The sequence below is a fragment of the Haliaeetus leucocephalus genome, unplaced genomic scaffold (genome assembly GCF_000737465.1).
Source record: "Haliaeetus leucocephalus isolate CR32 unplaced genomic scaffold, Haliaeetus_leucocephalus-4.0 Scaffold840, whole genome shotgun sequence".
Taxonomy (NCBI): domain Eukaryota; kingdom Metazoa; phylum Chordata; class Aves; order Accipitriformes; family Accipitridae; genus Haliaeetus; species Haliaeetus leucocephalus.
The window spans coordinates 1,417,510-1,439,866 of record NW_010973276.1 but is presented as its reverse complement, the minus strand read 5'-3'; the positions used below and the strand labels follow the sequence as shown (position 1 = coordinate 1,439,866).

Genomic DNA, 22,357 nt, shown 5'->3' with positions numbered 1-22,357 from the left:
TGAATGTCACTTTAATAGCAGTTTGGATAGTCCCACTTCATATTTTTATTTGTTAATCTGTAAATACCAGGTTTAAGTTTTTATTTTTATGCTGATTTTGTGGGATAACCTAAATGTGATCTTCAGTTTCTCAGTTGATTTACTTTTCTTCTTTTGGTAAGACCAATGTTATAATAGTGGTATAGATATCTCGTAACACGGGTGTGATGAATATCACTAATATCTCAAATATGTTAATATCTTTGAATACAGATTCTGAAATATGAACCAAGATGTCCATTTAAGACATACTTTATTCTTTCCCCAAATAAGTGCTCTTTTCAGTAAACCTTTAAAAATGTAGCCCAACGAGGGAGGTTATTCTGCCATGTCAGTATGCCTCACGACTTGACTAAGAAAGCAGCAATGTGGGAAAACGAAGCGAGATGGGAGCGTTCTCCTCCCCTGGTGCCCTCCTGTAGCGTGGGGCTGGACAGAGCCTGCCACGGCAGAAGCGCCAGCCGCCCTTGTGCCAGGTGGGTCGGCGTGGCAGCAGTGGGGCTGGAGCAGGAGCAGATGCTGCTCCTCGCATTGCACTTCCCATGTCCTGCTGATGGGCTTCTCTCGATATTAAAGCACCAGCACTTGAACTCATTTTACTTTTTTTTTGTTGTTTTTTTTGGTTTTTTTTGTTTTATGATCAGCGTTTCGGAACGCTTGATTTACGTGGGGTTACCACAATGGTGCATCTGCTAGCCAGAGTGGCATGCCTGGTCTGCTGTCTATCAAGCTTGTAGCTGCCAAAACCATGTGCCAACTCTTCTCATGGAGGAGTCACAGATGAGGTGATTTTTAGTCCCAGTCTGCTCGTAGGAAATAACAGCAGTATGTCAGGAGACAAGTCCCATATGCGCATCTCTCTCCCAGATTTAGTTCCGATAGCAGCTCCCTGTGCTTAATGGAGATGCAGCGAATACTTTTCTCTTATGTGAAAAATCTTTACTTGCTGCTTTGCCCTATTTCACATCAGAGCTGTTGCTGCCGTTACAGTTTTACAGCCTCTTCTGCTACCAATCAAGAAATGATCACCCGAGATCTCTGCCAAGCATTTCATTCTGTGTGGCTTTTAACCCTGGGCGATGGGAGATGGACTGCCACTTGAATGCAGTTGACCAGACTGTTAAAGAGCTCCTCTTAGCTAATTTGAAAAAGTTGCACATATTTTCTTCTTCCCTTTTCTTTAGATGATGGTGGAAAAGGTGACTCTTTAAGATAAGCTTTGCATATGTGTCTTTTGGGATTATTTTTTTTTTTATGGCAGCACTCAAGGGTACCATCAGGTGTACACCATGTGTGACACACACACTTCAGCCAGCCCTGAGCAGCAGCGTTTGCAGGTGTGAGAGAAGAATGACGATTGCTTTTCTTACTGTTACTCAGATGAAGTGGGGCTTACCTTAAACAGTATCTAGAAATTGGTAAATTCCCCCTGCTTACAAGAATATTTACACAGGCATGATTTTTGAATTCAGCAGGTTGACAGTGTTGCATTACCAATAGTTGGAGGATATACTGGTGTTTTGGTCTAACAAATGAAGGCCAGAAATTCTTAACTGCAGTGTTTGCTCTGTGTTTGAGGAAACTGAGGGGATTAATACTAGGTTTCCACAAAGCCCTTTGAATGTGTATGCATTTCCACATCTGCTTGGACAATGCACTGAAACTTACTGTATTTAGTAGTTTAACCTACTACTGAGAAATGTTTAATGCTTAAATGTCTAATTAAAAAGCATCTTTAGAATGTTGTTGAATGGGAAAGTGTTTTTTCTGCTTTATCATTTCTTTATATTGTACATGGATTAAATATCTACTTCCTTCTCTTCAGGTTACCACTATGTAATAAAAGATACATAAATATGTTATTACTTCTTAAATGATAGACCATACTGTAATACACTTTATATAATTCTATATTTTAATTCCAAACAATGCTGCTTGAATTTCTTAAGCTTTTACTTTTGTTGCCACCTACTTATTTTTTGCTGTTAATACGAGATGGGAGTGAGCTCTTAGCTTCAGCACTTTCTTCAGGTATGCTTTTTCATTAAATACTGGAACCTGCCTTGGAGCATGTTTCAACTCTTGTCCTAACAGTGTCTGAGTAATAACAAACATGATGGAGATGCTGGCACTCCCCATGGAGTGCAGAGCCCTCATCCCTTCCATTACAGCTTCTCAGCTTTTTTTGCTTGCTTAAAAAGCTGCATCAGTAGAGTAGTTTGTTTTTTTTAAAAGTGGAAGTATATGGTTTGTGGAATTTAGAAATACTTCTTTTCTGATTGCACTTCTCTTGTTATTACCAGGAATCCTCCCTTCATTTTAGTTTGTCAATTGGGGATTTACACAGCCATTCTGTTTCTTTTTATTGGAATCCCCAGTTGTGGATTTCTTCCTTCTTATTTTTCTGTTTGCAATTTCACCTTTTTAAGATCTGTGTAGCTTTAATTTGAGTCCTTAGCTGTTCAGAGTCTTGCTGCTTTGGTTTTACTTCCTGTAGAGAAAGAGGTAACGTTTCTGTTCTTCAGCCTCTGAAGTCTGGAACCTTTATAAAAAGTGGCCCTGTAGGAATTCACCCCCACACGCCTTTTTGCTTGCAAAAAGGTTTGTTTCACTCTGTTACTTGTTTGCAAACAGTTATTGGCAAACTGTTAAATGCACCCTGGGTCACATTTGTAAACGCAAAGTGTTAATCAGCCATTTCGTCTGGCACACTAGCATCAGTTAGTTTATAACCTTTAATACGTGTGCAAACACACTGAAATATGCCTCCTGTCCTAGGTATTAAACTGATGTGGTTTGATATTAAGGTGATAAATGGAGAGCTGATACACCAAAACAGCTTAGTGGGGATCAGGGCAGTTCTAAGACAAATATCATATAAGTAGTTTAAATACAATGCTTTAAAAGTCTGTGCTTCAGTAAAAGGCACTTCCGCCTCTAAGGCCTTTTCCCCTTACTATTGAAAAAAATCTGGTGCTGATACTACAGTATTGCCCTTAGTATTCCTGCGTGTAGGAAGTGAGAGAACTTTGGCAGACATTTAACTGGATCCTCGGGAGCCAGAGGAACTGCATATCCAGAACTCCTGTGGTCCCAGCCCACAAGTGCTCTGTGTGTGTGGTACCCGCAATGCGGTCAGAGTGAATCCGTGGAGGAGAGCAGGATTGCCAGCAGGGAGTAGGCTGTGTCTGGTTTGTGAAAAATTGTAAAGTCAGCTGAATGTGGTATTTTGGGAGATGGCAGCATGTTGCACACGTGGTGTGGTGGAAGGGGTTTGCTGATCCCTTACTGCAGATACCCAACTTTGAACAGTAAAACCACGCTTTCTCCTGGGATGGTTTGTTGTGCTGGGAGATGGGGTGTGTGTTTCAGCACGCTGCCATGCAGTGTGGCTCTTCCACAGAAGGTGCATCCAGGTACAGAAGCTCCTGGAGCCGTGTTTTCAGCCCTGTTACTGCGGTTGTCAAGCCAGCCACGGTGAATGAAACAAACTGTTCCGGTAAGAGCATAGTGTTGTTGCCGTAACTGCTCGCACGAAGAAGATGCTGTTGGCCAGAGATTGCCATCTTCCCCTTCCTGAAGGACACTGTGCAAGCCCGTCATGTAGATGCAGCAAAGCAGCCTGCAGCCCATGCCGGGTCCCAAGGTGTGAAGGGTGCGTTGGACAAGTCGCCCCCGCCACTGCCTCTGGGGTGAGTGCCAGAGGTGGAGGTCTTGCTGTCCTCTGATAGAAATGTTGTGATGGAAAAGCATGTTCGTTTTCTCATTAACTTGAGGTCTGCGCTCATGAGAGCTATCGGTTGTTGTTTTTCGTAGATCTTCATGTGGATTAGAGGAACAAAGGTGGGCTTTTGGGGAGGACAGGGCTTTTGGGGCAGAAACGAGCCCTCTGTGGAGCTTTACCTTGGATTTGGGGATACGGTGTTCTGAGGTCTGTCAGCTGGGGCCGCAGCAGTGTCCAGGAACCTCTGGTCCAGCCTAGTTTTGCCTGCACTGGTACGCGTGGAGGGTGAATGGTGGGCATCCTTTCTGAGGGGGTGTTAGATGGAGCGGGTCGCGGCGAGCACTGTTCCTCAGTATGCTTGGCCGCCTATCTCCCCTCTCCCCCTCCTGTGACCATCCTCTTGGCTCAAAGTGTTCTTGCAAAAATACATCTGAAATAACTTTTGGTTCCTCTGGTGGGATTGGAGAAGGAGAGAAAAAGGTCTAATGGCTTATGGGTTATTCTCTTTCCATATTAATCATGATGGTATCAAGCCTGTTTTTAAAGGACTTATTGTATAGATTAAAATTTTATATCATCCCACATAGCCTTATAGAATATGTAAATATGGGTCACACAATAAATACATTGTGCTACAGAAAATATTTTGCACTACGTAGTTTCCTAAGTAATAAAGATATTCTGGCTGTTGTGTATTGTACTGTACAATTCCCATTCAAGTTTAGCTTTACCAGATACTAAGAAAAAAGCCTATTTTCTAACACTATACTGTAAGCATTTCTCAAAGGGATTTAAGAGGCTGACAGCAAAAGGAAATTGAGTTCTGTTAGGAAGACAAATCAATGAGATCTAGTGCCCCTTCTGTCATGTTTCTGCAATTGCCTTATCAATGTGCAAGCTCTGTGAGTTTGGGAAAGGAACATTCACAGGCACTGCAGCGACTACAGAGCTAAGTGGAATGGGGACGCTGGCAAGGAACGAACTGGTAAGAAAAATGCTGTATTTCTCATCTGTTGAAAACAGATGCTATCGCATTTGGCAAAAGAGACAAATTAATCCATTCCATGCTCTCCTTTGAGTCCCCCCTTCTGTACAGAAGTGTTTATCTGTTTCACAGCCAAGCAGTTTCATATTCAAAGAAAAGATGCAAATGCGAAAAGGAACTGCAATAAAAATGGACTGTATCAAACCACTTTCCATGCAGGGGTCTTTGTAGGTACCAAATGTTGTTTGACTAGTGACAACAAATGCTACTACTGAGCCTCACTGCACTGCCAGTTGCACTTCATGATTAGTGTTGCATTGCTAAGACCCTTATCCCACCCCCCTCGACTCACGCTTGTCGGAGCTGTGCAGCATCCCACAGGCGGGCTCCGACGGGGAAAACAAATCTCCTTTGGAGGTGATTTGTCTCGTCCTTCATCGGAAACGGCAGCAGTGGGCAGCAGTGAAGAAGAGTCTGTTGGAGCGCAGTGCTATGCCAGACCCTGTGTGGATCGTCTCTGTTGTGCCGGGCTTGGTGCATCCCCCCCGGGGGCCGAGCCTCCCCAGGAAAGTCACCCACATGGCCGTACATAGGTGATGGGATGGGGATGAAGAGCCTTGCCATAAACAGCTCTAATGTGTGGTATGATACAGCAAACTGCAGCAGAGAGCTCCATCAGGGCACTGTCGTGGATGGGATGATTTTCTGGCAATCTGCCAATTAGGCAAACTTCAGGTTTGTCTAGCCTGGCCAAGTGGAGTAGCTTTTTGGCAATTTTGGTATATGTTTCATGTGTGGTTCTTAGTTTCAAGATGAGATGCTGTCCTGGTTTCAGCTGGGATAGAGTTAATTGTCTTCCTAGTAGCTGGTACAGTGTTATGTCTTGGGTTCAGTATGAGAAGAATGTTGATAACACACTGATGTTTTCAGTGGTTGCTAAGTAGTGTTTAGACCAAGTCAAGGATTTTTCAGCTTCTCATGCTCAGCCAGCGAGAAGGCTGGAGGGGGACAAGAAGTTGGGAGGGGACACAGCCAGGGCAGCTGACCCAAACTGGCCAAAGGGATATTCCATACCATGTGACGTCATGCCCAGTATTTAAACTGGGGGGAGTTGGCCTGGGGCAGGGATCGCTGCTCGGGAGCTAACTGGGCATCAGTTGGCAAGTGGTGAGCAATTGCATTGTGCATCACTTGGTTTGTGTGTTCCAGTCCTTTTATTATTATTGTCATTTTATGACTGTTGTTGCTATCGTTACTGGTTTCTTCCTTTCTGTTCTGTTGGCCTGTTCTTGTCTCAACCCATGAGTTTTATCTTTTTCCTTCCAATACTCTCCCACTGAGTGGGGGGGAGTGAGCGAGCGGCTGCGTGGTGCTCGATTGCTGGCTGGGGTTAAACCATGACAGACACGCTCAGAGCAGGTAGAAAACCCTGCAAGAGCAGCAGTAAATGGAGATGTGTGCAGTTGAACGTAGCTTAGTCTTCCCTGAAGAAGAGGGAATTGCGCCCACTACCAGCAAAGTAAAACACTCTCAGCTTGGCATCTTGTGTGGAAAGGCTGCGCTTTCCTCCCGTTGGATCCTGCTTTACCTGCAAAGATGGGTGAACCCGTGTATGGGGCACTCGGCTCCCAAAAGACCCCGTTACACGCCCCGGGGCAGTGTGCACGCAGGCGTGCTCCCGGCAAACATGCAGGGTGGGTGGATGGACTAGGGTGCAAAGAAGGAAAAGGGGCTGGAAGCAAATGACCCCCACCAGGAAGGTTAAAGCTGAAGGAAGAACCCAAATCTTGAGTGCCAGCCCTGCTCTCTGGTACCAGCTTCCCTGCCGTGCTTCCAGCAGAGCTCCCAGGAGCTGACACCGACCCCGCGTCTCATCTTGCATTCCAGCCCAAACAAGCTGTAAATATTTTGCACGTTTTTTTTTGCGTTGCGCTGGGCTTGGTTTCTAGGCTAAACCCTCCTGTTAACTGCTGATGGGAGAGTTTTCCAGAGAAGCTGGCAAGAAGCAGCGTGAACGTGCTGATGTGAATTTCGACGTTAATCTTCTGTAAATCGAGTGGCACATTTTTAAGGGACGGCCAGGAGAAATCTGAATAACGTTTCCATAGCACTCTGCGAGCCCGCGCTATTGAGATGAAATCTCATGGATGGAATTCAGTAGACGCAGCTGCTGTATCAGCGTCCAAATAATGTGCTGTTCTGTTCAGAAGCAACCCATAAATAGCAGGGCCGCCTGCGCCGGCCGGCAGAGCGGAACCACGCCGGGAGAGGTAGCGGTGGCACTGCTTGGACTGGAAGGGGCTTTAAAAGAGAATTAGCATGTCTGAGTCGAGGTCTCGCTATAGCGAATGTTTTGCTAACGCTTGGCGAGAAGTGATGCTGCAGGGTTTTGATTAAGGATGCCGGTCAAACTCGGTTTCTTTTATTCGTTTCCTATTAACCTCTCGACAACCCCTTGCGTTAGCATGGCGAGAGCAGGCGGGGGAGGCGTGTTCGGCCAGGGTTTCCTATTCGAGTAGGAACTTTGTGAGATGGTCCTGGAGAGTGAGGAGGGGGCTCTTGCTGCTGTCCTACCAGCCAACTGCCTGGGGGTCTGATGCCCCCCTGGGACGCTGGGCTGTGGGAGAAAGGGGGAGCTGCCAGATTTACATTAGTGGGGAAAGATGTCAGCAGCTGGAAGCTGAAACCTGGCAAATTCCTGCTGGAAACAAAGGACAGGCTTTTAGACACGAATTTAATGAGCAACTGGGGGAACTGGCCAGGGTCAGAGAGGGATCCTGTGTCACTTGGAAGATGGCTTGGTTCCGTCATGGGCTCTCTGGCCCCACGGTGACGCCCGGGTGAGGATGCAGGGCCCACGTGCAGGAGGGGAGAGGACGATAGATAACGGAGTGCTTCCTTTTAGCCGGGACATCCCTGGGGATTTACAGCTGCTGCGTTCGGGTGGAACTGTGTTAACTTTTGCTTCCTGTTCTCATGTCAGCTTCATCTTTTCTATTTTATTAAGCACTTCATAATTTAAAGGCTGATACCCCACATAAAAGCGATGCTGTTATAACCTCTTACAACTTGGGTTTTCCAGGCACAATGACTGAGCAGCAAAGTCCCCCCGAGCAGATGGCGACTGGGGAGGGTGCTGGCGAGCGAGGTGGCAATTACAAGGTATACTGGGGGCAACTGGTTACAGATGGACTTCGGGTGATGCAATGCTGTAGGTCACTGTGCGTTGCAGCGTGCAAGGCTGGTACCGGTGTCAAAGTGCTGCAGGTTGCACTGGGGAAGCAGATGGCCTCCGGCTCTCCTAATGCAGCGGCACATTAGTGTCACTGCTCTGATAAATCTGCTCCTCGCCCACCGAGCTGAGCTGTGCAGGGCTGCGGGCCGGGGAGGGAGGCTTCGTCCAGGGGATTTGCTGCTGCCTGGCAGGAGGAGACGCTGCTCGCTGCGTTTGTGGCTGCCAAGTACATTTGCCTGCCGGTCTGGTGTGCAGCTGCGCAGCATTTTAATTCAGGAGATGAAAGTATCCCGTCACGGTGGGGATCGCCTGTTGGTTTGAGCAGTGAAACTCCCTGGGTGTTTTTTTAGGTTGTAATTCTTATGCTCGTAGGTTGGTTAGAGGTAAATCAGCTGTGGGTGTTGCAATGGCTGCAGCTCATCCTGCAGCTTGGGAAGCTGGCTCCTGGCCGGGGAAGGCTGGAGGTGGGAGCAGATCCTGCAAATGGGGTAAAGAGGTGCTGGGAGCTTGGGCTGCTTATTGCTTTGGGATGGAAAGAAGTTCCTGAGGACCAAGGGTGTCACCACCATCCCTTGACACCCTCCCATCACGTGGTGTCTGTAGGAGGCTCTGTCCTTGTCCCGGGTGCAGGGGTTTCAGCTGGGACCCCTTTAGGGCAGGGGCTGGGGGGTGCCTGGCCACACGTGTGTGCAGCCTGGCTGCCGTGCTGACCCTCCTGGTCCCCAAGTTGTGCCAGGCACCCTGGGCCATGCTCCCTGCTGTGCTCCGGCCACTGGTACTGGCTTGAACTTGTCCTGCAGCTCAACCTCAAAGCTCTGCTGAGAGCAGGGGGTCCTGAGGAGGTGTTGTAGTCTCTGCACCTGGCAGGGCTTAGAGGAAAACACCGAAAAATGAGCTTGTTCCATGAGGTGAATGAGGTGAAGCCAGGGGAAATGAATGGATCTGGAGGGAGCAGTGAGAAGGAAAGGACGGGCCATGACCAGGCTGGGGTTGGGACACCACAGCCCGCTGCCCCGGAGGTCTCTTAGCACAAACCCTCTGCGTTTTCACTGCTGTGTTTTCAGCCTGTCATGGATGAAATACCGGTCCATGTTTTACTGAGCAAATGTCTTTGGCTGTGGAGCGAAGCCTGGGAGCTGTCTGTCGGGGCAGAGGCACGTGGCAGGATCCAGCCCTGCTGCAGGAGAGGAGTGACGTCGGGGCAGCGGGAACGGAGGGGACACGGCTGGAGCACTTTGCTCTGCTGCTGCTTGCATTTGCCAAGGGGGGGTCCTGCACCAAGTGCAGGGCGCTTCCCCCCGACGTGGCTGCAGCAGCAGCCGACGGCATCTCTCCCCACTTTAGATCACGATCTACGAGCTGGAGAATTTCCAGGGGAAGAAGTGTGAGCTGACGGAGGAGCTCCCTAACATCACTGAGAAAGAGCTGGAGAAGGTGGGCTCCATCCAGGTGGAGTCTGGCCCGTAAGTCCAGGGTGCAGAGGATGGACAAGCCCCGGGGTGAGGGGGTAGGGGACAGGGAAAGCATCCCCCACCTCCCGCTCACGGGCAACAGCAGCACTGCCTTGTGCTGGCGTGCTCCCCCCGTGCGCGAGTGGCTGTGCTGTCCCCAACCCTCCGGTCCCGCAGGTGGCTGGGCTTCGAGCGGCAAGCCTTTGCCGGCGAGCAGTTTGTGCTGGAGAAGGGCGACTACCCACGCTGGGACTCCTGGTCCAACAGCCACAACAGCGACAGCCTGATGTCCATCCGTCCCCTCCAGATCGTGAGTAGCAGCTGTGTTGGGGTGTCTCTGCCTCCAGGGACAAGCAGCATGGCCACAGCAATGGGGACTGCCAGGCTGGGAGGGTCTCGGGGGGCGGGGGGCATGCAGGGCAGGGCAGCCCCTGACCCGTGCTTTCCCCCAGGACAGCCCCGACCACAAGATCCACCTCTTTGAGAACGCGGGCTACACCGGGCGGAAGATGGAGATCGTGGATGATGATGTCCCCAGCCTCTGGGCCCACGGCTTCCAGGACCGCGTGGCCAGCGTCAGGGCCCTGAATGGAACGTAAGGACGGTGGCACTGGGGACATGCGGGGACATCCCAACGAGGCCCCATCCCGTGGCACCGTGGTTGGTCCCCCCCGGGGTGGTGGCAGAGATGCCTGGCACAGCCCCTGCAGCAGGGACAGGGCAGCTGTGCCCACGATGCTGCTCGTGCCCATCATGTCCCTTGCTGCCTCCCCACTGCCACCCTTTCCCTGGCCCGCAGGGAGTGAAGGGGACCGAGGCGGTGTCACTCGGGCTGTGTGACAGCTCCTCGCCCTGACCCAGGGCTCTGCTGGGCACCGCTGCAGGAGCGGTGGAGCCATGGCCCCTTCTGTGCCCTGGGCTCTCCAACCCCTCCTGGCACGATGGCGTTTCCCACTCGGGCTCTGCAGCTGCAGCCTCATTGCAGGGGCACTTGGTGCTGATGATGGAGCAGCAGCCCGGGGCAGCTCTGCAGAGCATCGCGTGGCTGCGGTGGGCAGAGGCACCGGCACAGCCTCTGGGGTGGTACGGGGAAGCTGCCCTCCCGCTCTGGGCAAGGGGACACGTGTCTACTGGGGGTGGGGGGCTGCAGCTGGGCAGCCGGAGCTGACCCCGGGGCACTGCTGAGCGCTGCCTCCATCCCCTGCAGGTGGGTGGGCTACGAGTACCCGGGGTACCGGGGCCGCCAGCACGTCTTCGAGAAAGGCGAGTACCGCCACTGGAACGAGTGGGACGCCAACCAGCCCCTCATCCAGTCCGTGCGCCGTGTGCGGGACCAGCAGTGGCACCAGCGGGGCTGCTTCGAGAACAGCTGAGGGATGCCCCGGCCCCCCCACTGCCCCCGCTGCCGCCCATGCTGGGGACCGGCTGACGTGATGCCGCTGGCTGATGCCGTGACGTTGGTGTTTTTTTTGTGCAAAAACCTTAATAAAGCTCTGAGCTGGAGGCTGCTGGGGGCCTGCCCGGTCCTGGGCTGGGGTCATGCTTGTGTGGGGGTTGCAGTGAGTGGAGCTGTGGTCTGGGGATGGTGGGACGTGGATGGGTGCCGTGGCAGTGCCCCCAGCATCTCCTGTGCTGAGCAGAAATGGGGAAAGAGCGAGTATTTGCAGTGTTATGTAAAGGTTGCAGCTTTCAAAAAATAACTCCCTGTGGTACCGTGGCACGGTGCTGACATGGCCAGCATGCGGAGGCGAGCCCTGGGACAGCTCAGCCCTGAGAGGGATGGTCTCAGGGCATTTGCCAAGGGTTTTTCCTATGACTGTGTCCCTTCTCAAAGCAAGTCCCTGCGCCCGGGGAGCTCTGCTTGCGGCTCCTTCCCTACTTTCCTAAGCCCTGCCTGCTCTGCTGCGGAATGGCATCCAGCCCAAAGGGGTTGGTGGTGGCTTAGGGGGTCCTGGGGTACATGGGGAGCCTCAGGGCCCGTGGGGCTGGGGTGGCCCCAGGAGCAGTGGGGATGGGGAAAACCATCATCCCTGGGTGGTGCCAGGCCTTGTGCACCCCAAAGGGGGTCTCACCTCGCAGGCTGAGGGCTGTGCCCGGCCCCAGCACCCTGCAGGGCCCCCAACCCGGCCCTGAGCAAGCTTCCCACCAGCACCCAGGGCTGTTGCTCCCTGGGGATGATCTCTGACATGTGGGGCAGCCGTTCTGGTTGCAAAGGCAGAGGTTAGAGGGTCCTCTGGGCCACGTACACTGAGGGTGCCGGTGGGAAGCTGGGCATCCCAGCATTGAGTAACCTCAGCTGTGCAGGCAGACCCCTGCCACGGGGGCACAGCGGCTGCGTTTGGGGACCACCTGAGGCTGGTGGCAGAGCTAGGAGATGTGCTCAAAGCTGCCCGAGCACTTCGTGACGGGCACCAAACAGCCGCTCCAGAGCTTTTCTTTCTGGACCTGGGTTTGCCGCTATTAAAGGAGATTGCGTGGCCCTGAGCGGCAAAAGCTGTTTCCAGCACAGTCCACGGGGCTGCCTGTGGCTGCCCGCGGCATCATCGCTGCCCATGGCTGAGATGAGTGAAAACCGGCCCGGCAGAGCTAAGCGAGGGAATCGCAGCCCGGCAAGAGCCATGCTGAGCACCATGTCTGCCACTCACTGGGGTGCGCGAGGGGCCGGGATGTGCCAGATGGAAGCCACGGGGATGCATGTGCCCTGCACTGGGACCTGGGGCGGGTCCATGGGGGTCCTGGCCCAGGCACCCCTATGAATTAGCCCAGGGAGATGGGGAGGACGGTGGCTGGATCCCTCTGCGGTGCTGCAGCTGGAGGCACAGGGAATGAAGGATGGTGGCGAGACCGGGAGCCTTGTAGGCACTTGCTCAGAAACCCGACCTGCCAAAACCTGTCGGTGGCATGGCGTGAATTCTTGCAGAGCCACATGGTCGCCTGTGGCCCCCACAGCCCCTTGAGGCCCCATCACCCACAGCCGGGGCACCTGCAGACTGTGGGGACCGACCCCTCTCTGCGTCGCTGCCAGGGGAGGCTCAAGTCGCAATACGGCAGAGGTGACCCTGCGTGCGGCCGTGCTGGAGCTGGGGGGTGGCCAGAGGTGCCATTGGGGGGGCTGTAGCATGCTGGCACGGACATGGCTGGTGGCACATCTGCTGCGGGACCCCCATGAAATGTTGCATGCAGGAGAGAGCTGGTCTGGGCCACGTTACTGCTGTGTGACACTTGCTAGGGTGACGAGGGGGATCCCACTTCTGCAGGGGCTGAGAGGGGGCTGTGGGTGCTGCACAGCACCCAGGGAGTCTGATAGCTTTTTTTGTCATCCCACCCCACTGCAAAACTCACTTTGCTGCAGCTAAAATCAGCCCACGGTCCTGACGTGTCCTCCCAGGTCAGCCGGCAGCAAGATGCCCCGAAGGGGTTTTGCTGCTGTCCTTAACCCCCAGCTCGTCCCTGGGCAGGTGCTGCCCATGCCAGATACAGGCCGGGTATGGGGTCATGTCCCAGGATGCGAGCTCCCGCTGCTGACCTCAGCTTTGTCCTGGTGTGATGGAGGGACCTCCGTGCTGCTGTTCCTGCGGCCCTGTGGGGCTGAGACGCTTCTCAGGGACCTCAGATGGGTGGGGGGATAATGGAGAAGGAGCCCAACACCTGGCACTCAGGTGCCCCCACGCTCAGGCTGAGGATGCTGCCCGGTGCTGACCCACTGCATCGTGCCACCAGGACCAGATCCTGCCCCGGGCCATCCCCGAAGCGCCGGGTCGGCCACGGGAGACGGCAGCGGGAAGGGGGTCCCGTGGCGTCCCCAGGCCCGGGAGCCTCGCAGGGTCCCTCTGCGGCAGCACCGGCATCGACACTGGCACCGGCAGCGGGGTGCGGGCGCTCCCTTGCTGGGGATGCAGACGGGCAGAGCCAGACGTTTACCAGTTATTTGAAGGCTCATTTTATCGCGCATGGAAAGAGCCAACTTCAGCAGTTTTCAGCAGTTCCAGCGGCGGGGCGGCTCGCTGGTTTGTTGGAGGGATAAAGTCTCTGGCTCCAAAACTCCTGAAGCAGGGCTGGCGGGCGCTTTGTTTGCAAGGGCCGGTCTGGGTCTTGGCATGCATTCGGCTGATGCATGCAAACTCCAAATCTCCTTGCCAACAAACCCAACAAAGCGGGTGACTCGAATGTGAAAGCTAATGAAATAACTCTCCGACTTGGTGTTTGGGGAGACAAAGGCTGCGGCTGATCAGCTGACCTTGGTTTTCATTGGGTTTTAATCCAGCATTCTCGCTTTGAATCATGCTTTAACTATTTTGTAAATAGTTTTGGCACCATTCTTCTGCGGCTCGGTATAAATTCCACCTCTCGGCCCCAGCCCTTCACTGGCTCAAGCGGGTACTGGTATAACTGGTAAGACTTTTCTATTTATTGTGCTCTTTTTTATCATTGCCTCCTCCCGACCCCCGGTGCCGGAGCTCCCTTCCGCAACGCCAGGCAGAGGTGCGGAGGTGGCAGTGGGATGCGGGCATGCTGGCCGGGGGTGAGCTGCAGGGATGGTCCTGTCCCTGCAGCCCAAACCAGGTGGCCAGCTCAGGAGTATTGCCGTCTGGCTGTGGCTCGGTTTTTGTTTTATTGGGAATGAGCCGTTTTCACCTGCTTTGGAGCCTGCTCAGATACTGGGGGTCCCACTGGGCTTGAGAACGAGGGTCCTTCGTAGGGGCTGCTGTGCCAGGCGGAGCCGGGAGGGCTTGGCACCGGCGACCCTGCACAAGTACATGCACATGCCTGTGCATGGCCGGGGCTGGCGGTGGGAGCCCTGGTGCTTCTCCCCATCACCCCATTCAGGCACTCATGGGACAGGGACTCCTCAGCTGTCACTTGCTGGGCAGGGACAGTAGGAAAAGCCTTGGCTGCAGGGGCTGGGCTCCCCCGGGAATGACTCGGGAATGGCCTGGGCTCATGGGTCCCCTCGCTCCCGGCTGGAGACCCTTTGCAGGTTCCACCATGGGTGATGCTGCCCTAGGACTATCGCCTGGGCTCCTCCATGAGCCTGGGGAGGTTTGTGGTGCTGAGCAGCCCGGAGCAGGGACTGGGCCTAGAGAACCCAGCCTGCGCCCGCCCCACTGCGAGCCCCAGCCCTGGCACCCCTCTCCCCTTTCTGGGCAACTCGGCAGCAAGCAGTAGCCAGCGGCCGGGCAGGCTGTGGAGCACAGACGTGGGGCACGGACACGGGGCTGTAAGCACAGTCCTGAGTGCATCCTCAATTGCAGCTTTTAACCTTCTGAGTTTTCCTCTCAAGGCAGCGGACAACCCAGCTTATAATGGCTTCCGAGCACCAAATGCCAGCCTCCAAGCAGCAGCAAGCCAGCTCCAAGGTCAGTGTGTGGCTTCTCTGCTCTGCGGCAGGGCCCGTGCACCCTCAGCCTTGCCGAGCACCCAAATTATCCCCCCGGGACTCCAGCGAGGCTAGGAGCAGCTGAGCTGCCACCATGCAGCCCCTCACCAGCACCCCGCGGTGCTACTGGCTGGTGCTGACCGTCGCCGGCTGCGGTGCCGAGCCGTTCGCAGAGGGACGAGGGGACGGGGAGGAGGGTGGGAGATGCATAGGATTTTGCTGGCATCCCACGGCCCCAGTACAGGCAGAAGCGGGTGGGAACGGATCAACTCCTAACCTCCCGCCACCTCTGCAGACACAGCAGATCTGCCCCCGCCGCCCCACTGACCCATGAAATCTGTGCTGAGCTGGCGGCTCTCGGCCCCCCGGGCTGCCCCAGTGCCTCCCCCGTGTGTGCTGGGTGCCCTGCTCGCTGTGTCCCGCCGGCAGCCGCGATGCTCGAGGCAGAGCCTGGGTAGCTCAGCGGTTTGAAGTCTGGTGTGAGCGCAGGCATCCCTCTGTGAGCAGCACCAGGGCGCTGGGCCGGCGCTGGCAGGGACTCGCAGGCATCCAGGAGCGAGAGCTGTGTGCTCAGAGGGATGGAAATGTTGGTTCGTGCTTGCAGGCTGGTTAAAAGCCACTGATACGCAGGTTTTGGGGGGCAGCGCGAGGTCTGGGCTGCAGCAGATGTGGGGCTGGGCTGAGCCAGTGGTTGGGGACAGCGTGTGCCCCCCACGTCGTGGTGCCAGGGGTGGCGTGCCCCACTCTGAGGTCCCCACTCTCTTTCAGATTGCCATCTTTGAGCAGGAGAACTTCCAGGGTCGCTGCCATGAGCTCAGCGGTGCCTGCCCCAACCTGAAGGAAGCCGGTGTGGACAAAGTGGGCTCCATCCTCGTGCACTCCGGACCGTATGTGCTGGGGGGGCTGGGAGGTCACGGTGGTGCATGGGAGGGAGGCAGGGGCTGGGATGTGGAGGGGATCCCCCCATTGCCGGCACGTGCGCTGCACCCTGGATTTCATGTGGCCAATGCTGCTGTGCTGCTTCCCCACCTCGCCCCAGTGGGTGCCCAGTGCCAGTGGGCAAACAGGGGGTCACTGGGTCCCCTGGGCGGGCTGGTATCCCCCAACCCTGCTTGGTGAGAGGGGAGCTAGCACAGATCGCAACGTCCCCCCTAGTTTGGTTCCCTTCCTTTTGGGAGCAGGGACAGGCAGGGACGGCAGCCCCTCTGCAGTGCGCGGCGCTGCCGGCGGAACCTCCTCTCCCCATCCGCCTGCTGAGCCCTGTGCGCGCTCTCAGAGAGGGGCTCTGCTCCCCAGGCTGGGGGCTCTGGGCAATGGGGACCCCCTGAAAAGTGCCTGGGGAAGCGCCGGGGTGTGTTCCCTGCCTGCACCCCACGGCTGGCAGGGCGCTGCACCCAGAAACAACGGGGCAGCTGTGGAGCGCCCCGGCAGGAGCACAGCCCCACGGGAGCTGCGTGGGTGATCCCGTCCTTCTGCGGGTTCCCAGGGACCAAGGATGGGTGGCCACCACGTCGAAGCATCCACGCCGGCAAGTCCTGCGATGCCGTTGCCAGCAGAGAGCTGGGACTGGCTGTGCCGGGCCCTGAGCGTGGGACGGAGGCATTGCTCCGCAGGCAGGGCTGCCCGCTCCCACCCTGGCACTGCTGCCGGCACCTTACCAGGCACCATGGTGCTCGTTTCCATTTTCCAACAGGGAGCAGAGGGGCCTGTGCCCTGCTAGGGGGGCATGGCTGGGGGTTCAGCCCGAGAGTGTTTGCCAGGGTCGGTGCTGGAGTGCTGGTCCCTGTGCCGCTGCCCCGTCTGAAGCTCGTCCCCTGCTCTCTTCCAGCTGGGTGGGCTACGAGCAGGCAAGCTGCAAAGGGGAGCAGTTTGTGTTTGAGAAGGGGGAGTACCCCCGCTGGGACTCCTGGACCAACAGCCGGAGAAGCGACAGCATCACTTCCCTGAGACCCATCAAAGTGGTGAGAGCACCCAGACAGCCACTACCCACCCGCCAGACCAAGGTCTGCAGCCAGAAGTCTTCCCCAGCCTTCCCCCGCCCTCCCCAGCCCCGCGGGCGGAGGGGCACCCCCTCCTGCGCACCCTCGCCCCAGCCCTCGGGGCCCAGGGAGCCGGTGGGGGGGTCGGAGGGAGCGCGGGGACGGGGGCAGTGGTAGGTGACCCCAAGAGCGAAGGACGTCTGCTGGTAAGTCTGGCAGTGCCCGCGCAGGCGCCGGCTCTCTGAGCTGGATGGGGGGATGCAGAGCACCCCTGCCATCGGTGGGAGTGGCGGCACGCGGTGCTGGTCCCTCACCTCGGTTTCCCCCCAGCCCGGGGGTTTCCCCCCCCCCCCCCCCGCCCAGCCCTGGGTGCCGGTGGCCGCTGACGCCCCATTTCTGCTCTCCCCGCTGCAGGACAGCCAGGAGCACAAGATCGTGCTGTACGAAAACCCCAGCTTCACCGGCAAGAAGATCGAAATCATAGACGACGATGTGCCCAGCTTCCATGCACACGGCTACCAGGAGAAGGTCTCATCTGTGCGGGTGCAGAGTGGCACGTGAGTACCGGGGACGGTGGGACTCGGGTGATGCCGGAGCATCGCATGGCTGAGGAGCCTCAGCTGTGCCGTGGTACGGGCGATGGTGCGGTGCGTGACCCGCGTGCTTGCCTTGGCAGGTGGGTGGGATACCAGTACCCTGGCTACAGGGGCTACCAGTACCTGTTTGAAAAGGGGGACTACAAGGACAGCTCAGATTTCGGCGCTCAGCACCCCCAGATCCAGTCGGTTAGGCGCATCCGGGACATGCAGTGGCACCAGCGTGGCGCCTACCACCCCACCAACTAGAGCCCCCGGCCCGTGCCGGGGCGCGGGGAGCAGAGCAAGCTTTCCCCCGGCCACCGCTGTCCCCCCACGGCCTCGCCTCCCGCCTCCCTCCGTGTGATGCACACCGCTGCCAAAGCAACTGAATAAAGCTTGGAGTTTCAAAGTCCTGGCTCTGGCCCCTTCATTCCTGGGGTGGGGGGGTTGCAGAGGGACCCCACCAGCGGTATGCCCGTCCTGACCGCATGCTCCTGGGCAGGGAGGGGGAGCCCACTGCCGCACGCCCGATGCTCTCAGTGCCGCCCGCCTCCCCCTTCATCGCCGGCGGCATCGCCGACCGGTGCTGGTAGACCACCAAACCGCCCACAGGGAGGTGAGCTGGAGGCTCAGCCGGAGGGACAGGAGCTGCTCACCTCCTCCACGGCCAGCACCCCTGGGTGGCCGGCCCAACTACCACGGCTGCGCGGCTCAGCCCTGTCCTGGGGTGCACGGGCAAGGGCGAGCGTCTCCTCCGCAGCCACGCATCCCGCTGTGGCTGGCAAAAGTGTCCCTGAAGCACCGTGGTGCCAGGGCAGATGCAATGATGGCTGGGGGGTTTGCCATCTCAGTCAGGACTCCTCCAAGCCAAATAATTGCTTTAGTTATTAGGCATTGTAAGCTTTAATTAGCAATAATGCTTTAATTTAGCATTAATAATGCTAATGAATGCTTGAATTATTTGCATCGTAAGTCGAGCAAGGGAAGCTGTGGAACACCAGCTCCCGCAGAGGAACCGCAGACTCACCCGGCCTGGCCAGGGGCAGTGGTGGAGATGGCAGTGGAGGCTGCTGGGCCAGCCCGGTCCCCGCCACCGGCAGGATGCGGCCGCGGTGATGGCAGCTGCTGTGTGTCACCGCAGCTTTGCGGGCGAGGGGCAGCTGCGGGCGTGCGGGGCCCGGGGCTCTGCATGGGTGCCAGGTGATGGGACGCCCCGGCCATCCCCACGCTGGCTCTTGCCGCAGCTCCCGGGGAGCTGGGACCTGCCTGCAGCTGCTTGGCTGCGGTGTTTTGGCATGAACACCAGGAAAACATGGAATCACAGGGAGATGGGGATGCAGCCCCTGCCTTCGTCGGCTTCCACGCACACCGCCCCGGTGGATGGTGTTTTGCCCCCTGAATCCTCTGTGTTTCAGAGCCTTTTCCACTGTGCTTAGGATGACTGAGCCCGGTATAAATCACCGGTTTGGCACAGCCCAGCTCCACGGGGCGATAATCTGAATTAATCATTTGCCAAATGTTGCTGTGAAATGTCAGCTCCTCGGCGAGTCATGCTTTGGCAGTGTGTTGCCGCGTCGCCTCGACTGAGCCGCTTCCCTGCAAAAATCTGCGCGTTTCCCTCAACAGGGAAAATTCAGAATGATCCCAGACTTGAAAATTTCTCATGAAAAATGGGGTTTTAAAGGAAGCAGTGACACACACCCTGCTGTGCTGCTGATGGGCGAGCTCTGCCTCGTCTGGGCATCTGCCTGTGAATCATCGGTGGGAAATGGCATCTTCTGTGGGTGCAAAATCAGTGATGAGGGGGAGAGCAGAGACCCGCAGTCCTCGCAGCTGGGGACCAGGGCAGCCCCCACAGGGACCACGGAGCCCGGCTGTGAGCAGCAGGGAGGCTTCGGGGTGGGGGGGAAAGCACCAAAAGCAGAAAAAGAAAATATGAATGAGCCCGGGGGCGGCTCATCTGGGACCTGTCGGGGGAATTTCCTCATCTGGTGGCTGGGTGCACTCAGGTGGGTGCCCTCGGGTCACCTCGATGCAGCTTTAGTTCTGCTGAGGTGGGTTTTTCCACTCTCTGACCCCAGGCTGCTCCCTGGGGCATCAGAAGCCACCGCGCTGCCCCAGGTGCCCAGGCAAGGGGACTCGGCAGTGGCCCGATCCCCCCCCCCGGATCCTGCCTGGCCGCATCACCTCCCCAGGAGGGCACTCCTGGTTGCTGGCTCAAGGTTTTCGTGGCCTGAGCCAGAGGTGGGAAGAAATGCAGCGGCCACAGCACGAGCAGGACCTGACCCCCAGCTGGGGGCTTTGCACTGGTGGGTGGGCTGCACCCCACTTGCCGCAGGGCAACGGCAGTGCACTGGAGCGGGCGGTTTCTGCAGCGGCTCACGTAGGGGAGATGTGTTTGCCTGACTGAGCGAGGGCTTCTGTTGTGTGGCAGCTCCTCCTGCTCTGACTCACAGTTGCTCATCAGTCGCCCCAGCCCCAAAATCTGCCCTTGCCGAAGGAAGTCACATCCCAGCCTGCGAACGGTGCTGCCAGGTGTCATCCCCGGCACAGCCCGTGCCTCCTCACGCAGCCGTCCTTGACCGGCTGGAGAGGTGCTGGGATAGACCACCATGTTCCCCGCTGCCCACCTTACCCCCGCTGCCCGAGGGACCCCGAGCTGCAAGGACGGCAGCTGGACGGCCACGCGGCTCCGTTATTCCCTGTGCCATGGGGCACCGCAGCTGCTGGCTGGGACTGAGCGTGGACTTGCTGCTGGCAGGTCCCCAGCTCTCCTCTCAGGTGGGAGCAGCATTATTCCCTGGTCAGCCTCCCAGCATCACTGCTGTTCCCAACTGCTACGGGCAGGGAGAAGTCTGGAGAGAGCCACTTCCCCATCTGGTTGCATTTTTAAGTGGACACAGATAACAAATGTGAAGCCATCTGCCTGGTAATACAGGCAGCCCTGGCAGGGTGGGCAGATCTCCCAGTCTTCCCAGAGGATGGTCTCGGCTGGGAGAGGCAAAGAGCCGAGTCTGGTCCTGGGAAGGCGAGCGGAGACTTACCGCGTGGTGTCACCCAGTGCCACCAGGGCAGAGGGGGGACTCTGGTCTCCTGTCACCCTGTGCCAAAGGCCGAGGCGGGAGTTGTCGGATGTTGGCACATGGTCAGGACCTGATGGGGCTCTGGCTGCCACCCTGGCCGTGGCACCCACCCTGGCTGTGGGAGCAGGGAAAGCTGGGGTTCGGCTCTTGGGGGAGCAATGCTGCAGGCACCGCTGTGAGCTGCAGAGCCCTCCTGGTGCTCCTCTCACAGTGATTGCTTTTCAGCCGCTTATGGCTTTCCCTGAGGTTTGGATCCAGCACCCAGGAGCGTGGGGCTGGAGAAGGTAGTGTGGGCTGCTCACTCCGGCTCAGCATCCCTCTCTGGGATGTTTCCTCCTTCCAGCTCAGCTTTTCCCTTCTCCTTTTGGAGAAACTGTAGAAATGGTAGGACCTGGAGGGGGAGCAGAATGTCGAGACTCAGAGGCTGTTTAGCTCAGCAGACAGCCAAATAGCAAGAGCCACTGATCGGCACTTGAAGCCAAACAAACCGAGCCGAGGAGTGAGGGCTGCGTTTGAGGGTGCAGGCGATTAATCTGTGCAAGAGGCACCCTTGGCTTTGGGGGGATTCGCTACCATTGGAAACACCACTGCCAAACCAAGTGTTTCGGGAGACATGGTCACCCAAAAGGCACAGCTCCTTGGCATGGCTGAGCAAACGCCATCTCTGGCTTAGAGAGAAATGTGCTGGGAAATTTTATTTTTTTATTTAGTTTTTTTTTTTTTTAAATTATTCAGAAGCACAAGATCACCTCCGTCCCACGTGAGCTGCAGAGATGCCATCTGGCATGCCGCTATCCTGCCGCTCACCGCCTGCCCCCAGCCCTGGCACGGCCGCCCGCCGCAGCGGCTGGGTGCCCCCAGCCAGCCCAAGGTGTGGCTCTTGGACCATCTCCCTTGCCGCTGCCCACCAAGCCTCGCTGCTGGTGGGGCTGCGGGGGGGGGGAACAGCGGGTGCTGCCACCGGCGGTAGCTGGTGATATTTCAGCAGTCCCACGGCTCTGCCGGCGGGTGGGTGGTTTTGCTGTCATGCCAATAGATGCGAGAGCTAAAGCTGTTCTCCAGACTGCAAAGTCTTTTTTTTTTTCACCCAGCAAATATCTGGGGACGGTTGAGGCAGGGGGGGGTCAAACCCCATTGCCACCAGCCACGCTGGGCTTCAGCCCCCTCAGGTGGCCCTGCAGCACCTGTGGTGGCCGGGGCACGTTCGGTGCTGGTGGGAGCTGCTGGTGCCATTGGGCGGTGGGGGTCCCCTGGGACCCTCTGCAGGTTAATCCCCCCTGCCAGGCACCGGGAGCCCGGGCTGTGCCGCAGGCCGGAGGCAGGAACAGGTCCTGCCTGCAGGGGAAAGGGCAGCAGCAATTTGCCACGGAGTAATTCATGCCAGAATAAAACTAATGCAAACCCCTGGCTAAATTGCATCTGAGATTTAGGCGCCTTTTCCTTCCTATTTTGTTTTTCAGCTTGAGCATCGGCCATTGTCCGTCCTTGGAATGTGCCTTCATGGGGGACCATGTCTGATGTGGGATGAGCTGGCTGGCGAGGAGGAAGCAAATGCAATGAAAAAAGATGTGAAAGCGCCCGTGTGCTCACACTGACTTTCCTTCGCCTTCCTGCTGTGCCCGCCGAGCCCAGTGGCAGCAGCTGGGTGAATCCCCCTTCTTGCGCAAGGTGCCGAGGCCCTGAGAGACATGCCAAGGTTGGGGAAATCATTGGCTAAAAAGGAATAGTCTTGAAAAACATGAAATGTTTATTCGTAGTTTTAGTGGTGTGAGTTCTATCTTATCTGCAGCCTGGATACTTTGGGTATTGCATGCACCTTGCCAACTGTTAGGGGTTTACTGCGGGTTTCACAGATTTTTTGTCCTTTGAAAATTATTGTCATTGTTATGTTTAATTCTCTGGCTTC

The 22,357-nt window shown here is 56.5% G+C and overlaps 2 protein-coding genes across 4 annotated transcripts; both read left to right on the top strand.

Moving 5' to 3' along the window:
• Positions 1-2,262: 2,262 nt before the first annotated feature.
• Positions 2,263-10,935, top strand: CRYBB3 (crystallin, beta B3). 2 transcript variants are annotated; one of them, XM_010582053.1, is made up of 7 exons: positions 6,097-7,008; positions 7,224-7,237; positions 7,831-7,910; positions 9,328-9,446; positions 9,612-9,744; positions 9,887-10,029; positions 10,642-10,935. In XM_010582053.1, the coding sequence occupies exons 1-7, from the start codon at positions 6,896-6,898 to the stop codon at positions 10,805-10,807; spliced, it is 768 nt and encodes a 255-aa protein (XP_010580355.1). In that variant the 5' UTR covers positions 6,097-6,895; the 3' UTR covers positions 10,808-10,935. The 2 variants fall into 2 exon arrangements, with proteins under 2 accessions (XP_010580354.1, XP_010580355.1); XM_010582052.1 differs by lacking the exons at positions 6,097-7,008; positions 7,224-7,237 and adding an exon at positions 2,263-3,731.
• A 3,745-nt stretch (positions 10,936-14,680) lies between these two features.
• Positions 14,681-17,772, top strand: CRYBB2 (crystallin, beta B2). 2 transcript variants are annotated; one of them, XM_010582050.1, is made up of 5 exons: positions 14,681-14,791; positions 15,580-15,698; positions 16,640-16,814; positions 17,205-17,347; positions 17,467-17,772. In XM_010582050.1, the coding sequence occupies exons 1-5, from the start codon at positions 14,738-14,740 to the stop codon at positions 17,633-17,635; spliced, it is 660 nt and encodes a 219-aa protein (XP_010580352.1). In that variant the 5' UTR covers positions 14,681-14,737; the 3' UTR covers positions 17,636-17,772. The 2 variants fall into 2 exon arrangements, with proteins under 2 accessions (XP_010580352.1, XP_010580353.1); XM_010582051.1 differs by having other exon boundaries at positions 16,640-16,772; positions 17,467-17,635.
• The last annotated feature ends 4,585 nt before the right edge of the window (positions 17,773-22,357 follow it).

What these genes read in the sequence shown, in the direction of transcription:
- CRYBB2 (XM_010582050.1), top strand. Translation starts at nt 14,738, where the DNA reads ATGGCTTCCGAGCACCAAATGCCAGCCTCCAAGCAGCAGCAAGCCAGC. An exon ending in TACCCACCCGCCAGACCAAG is followed by an intron (nt 16,815 to 17,204) that starts GTCTGCAGCCAG and finishes TCCCCGCTGCAG; the next exon opens with GACAGCCAGGAGCACAAGAT. An exon ending in GTGCGGGTGCAGAGTGGCAC is followed by an intron (nt 17,348 to 17,466) that starts GTGAGTACCGGG and finishes TTGCCTTGGCAG; the next exon opens with GTGGGTGGGATACCAGTACC.
- CRYBB3 (XM_010582053.1), top strand. Translation starts at nt 6,896, where the DNA reads ATGGAATTCAGTAGACGCAGCTGCTGTATCAGCGTCCAAATAATGTGC. An exon ending in AGCGAGGTGGCAATTACAAG is followed by an intron (nt 7,911 to 9,327) that starts GTATACTGGGGG and finishes TCCCCACTTTAG; the next exon opens with ATCACGATCTACGAGCTGGA. An exon ending in GTCAGGGCCCTGAATGGAAC is followed by an intron (nt 10,030 to 10,641) that starts GTAAGGACGGTG and finishes CATCCCCTGCAG; the next exon opens with GTGGGTGGGCTACGAGTACC.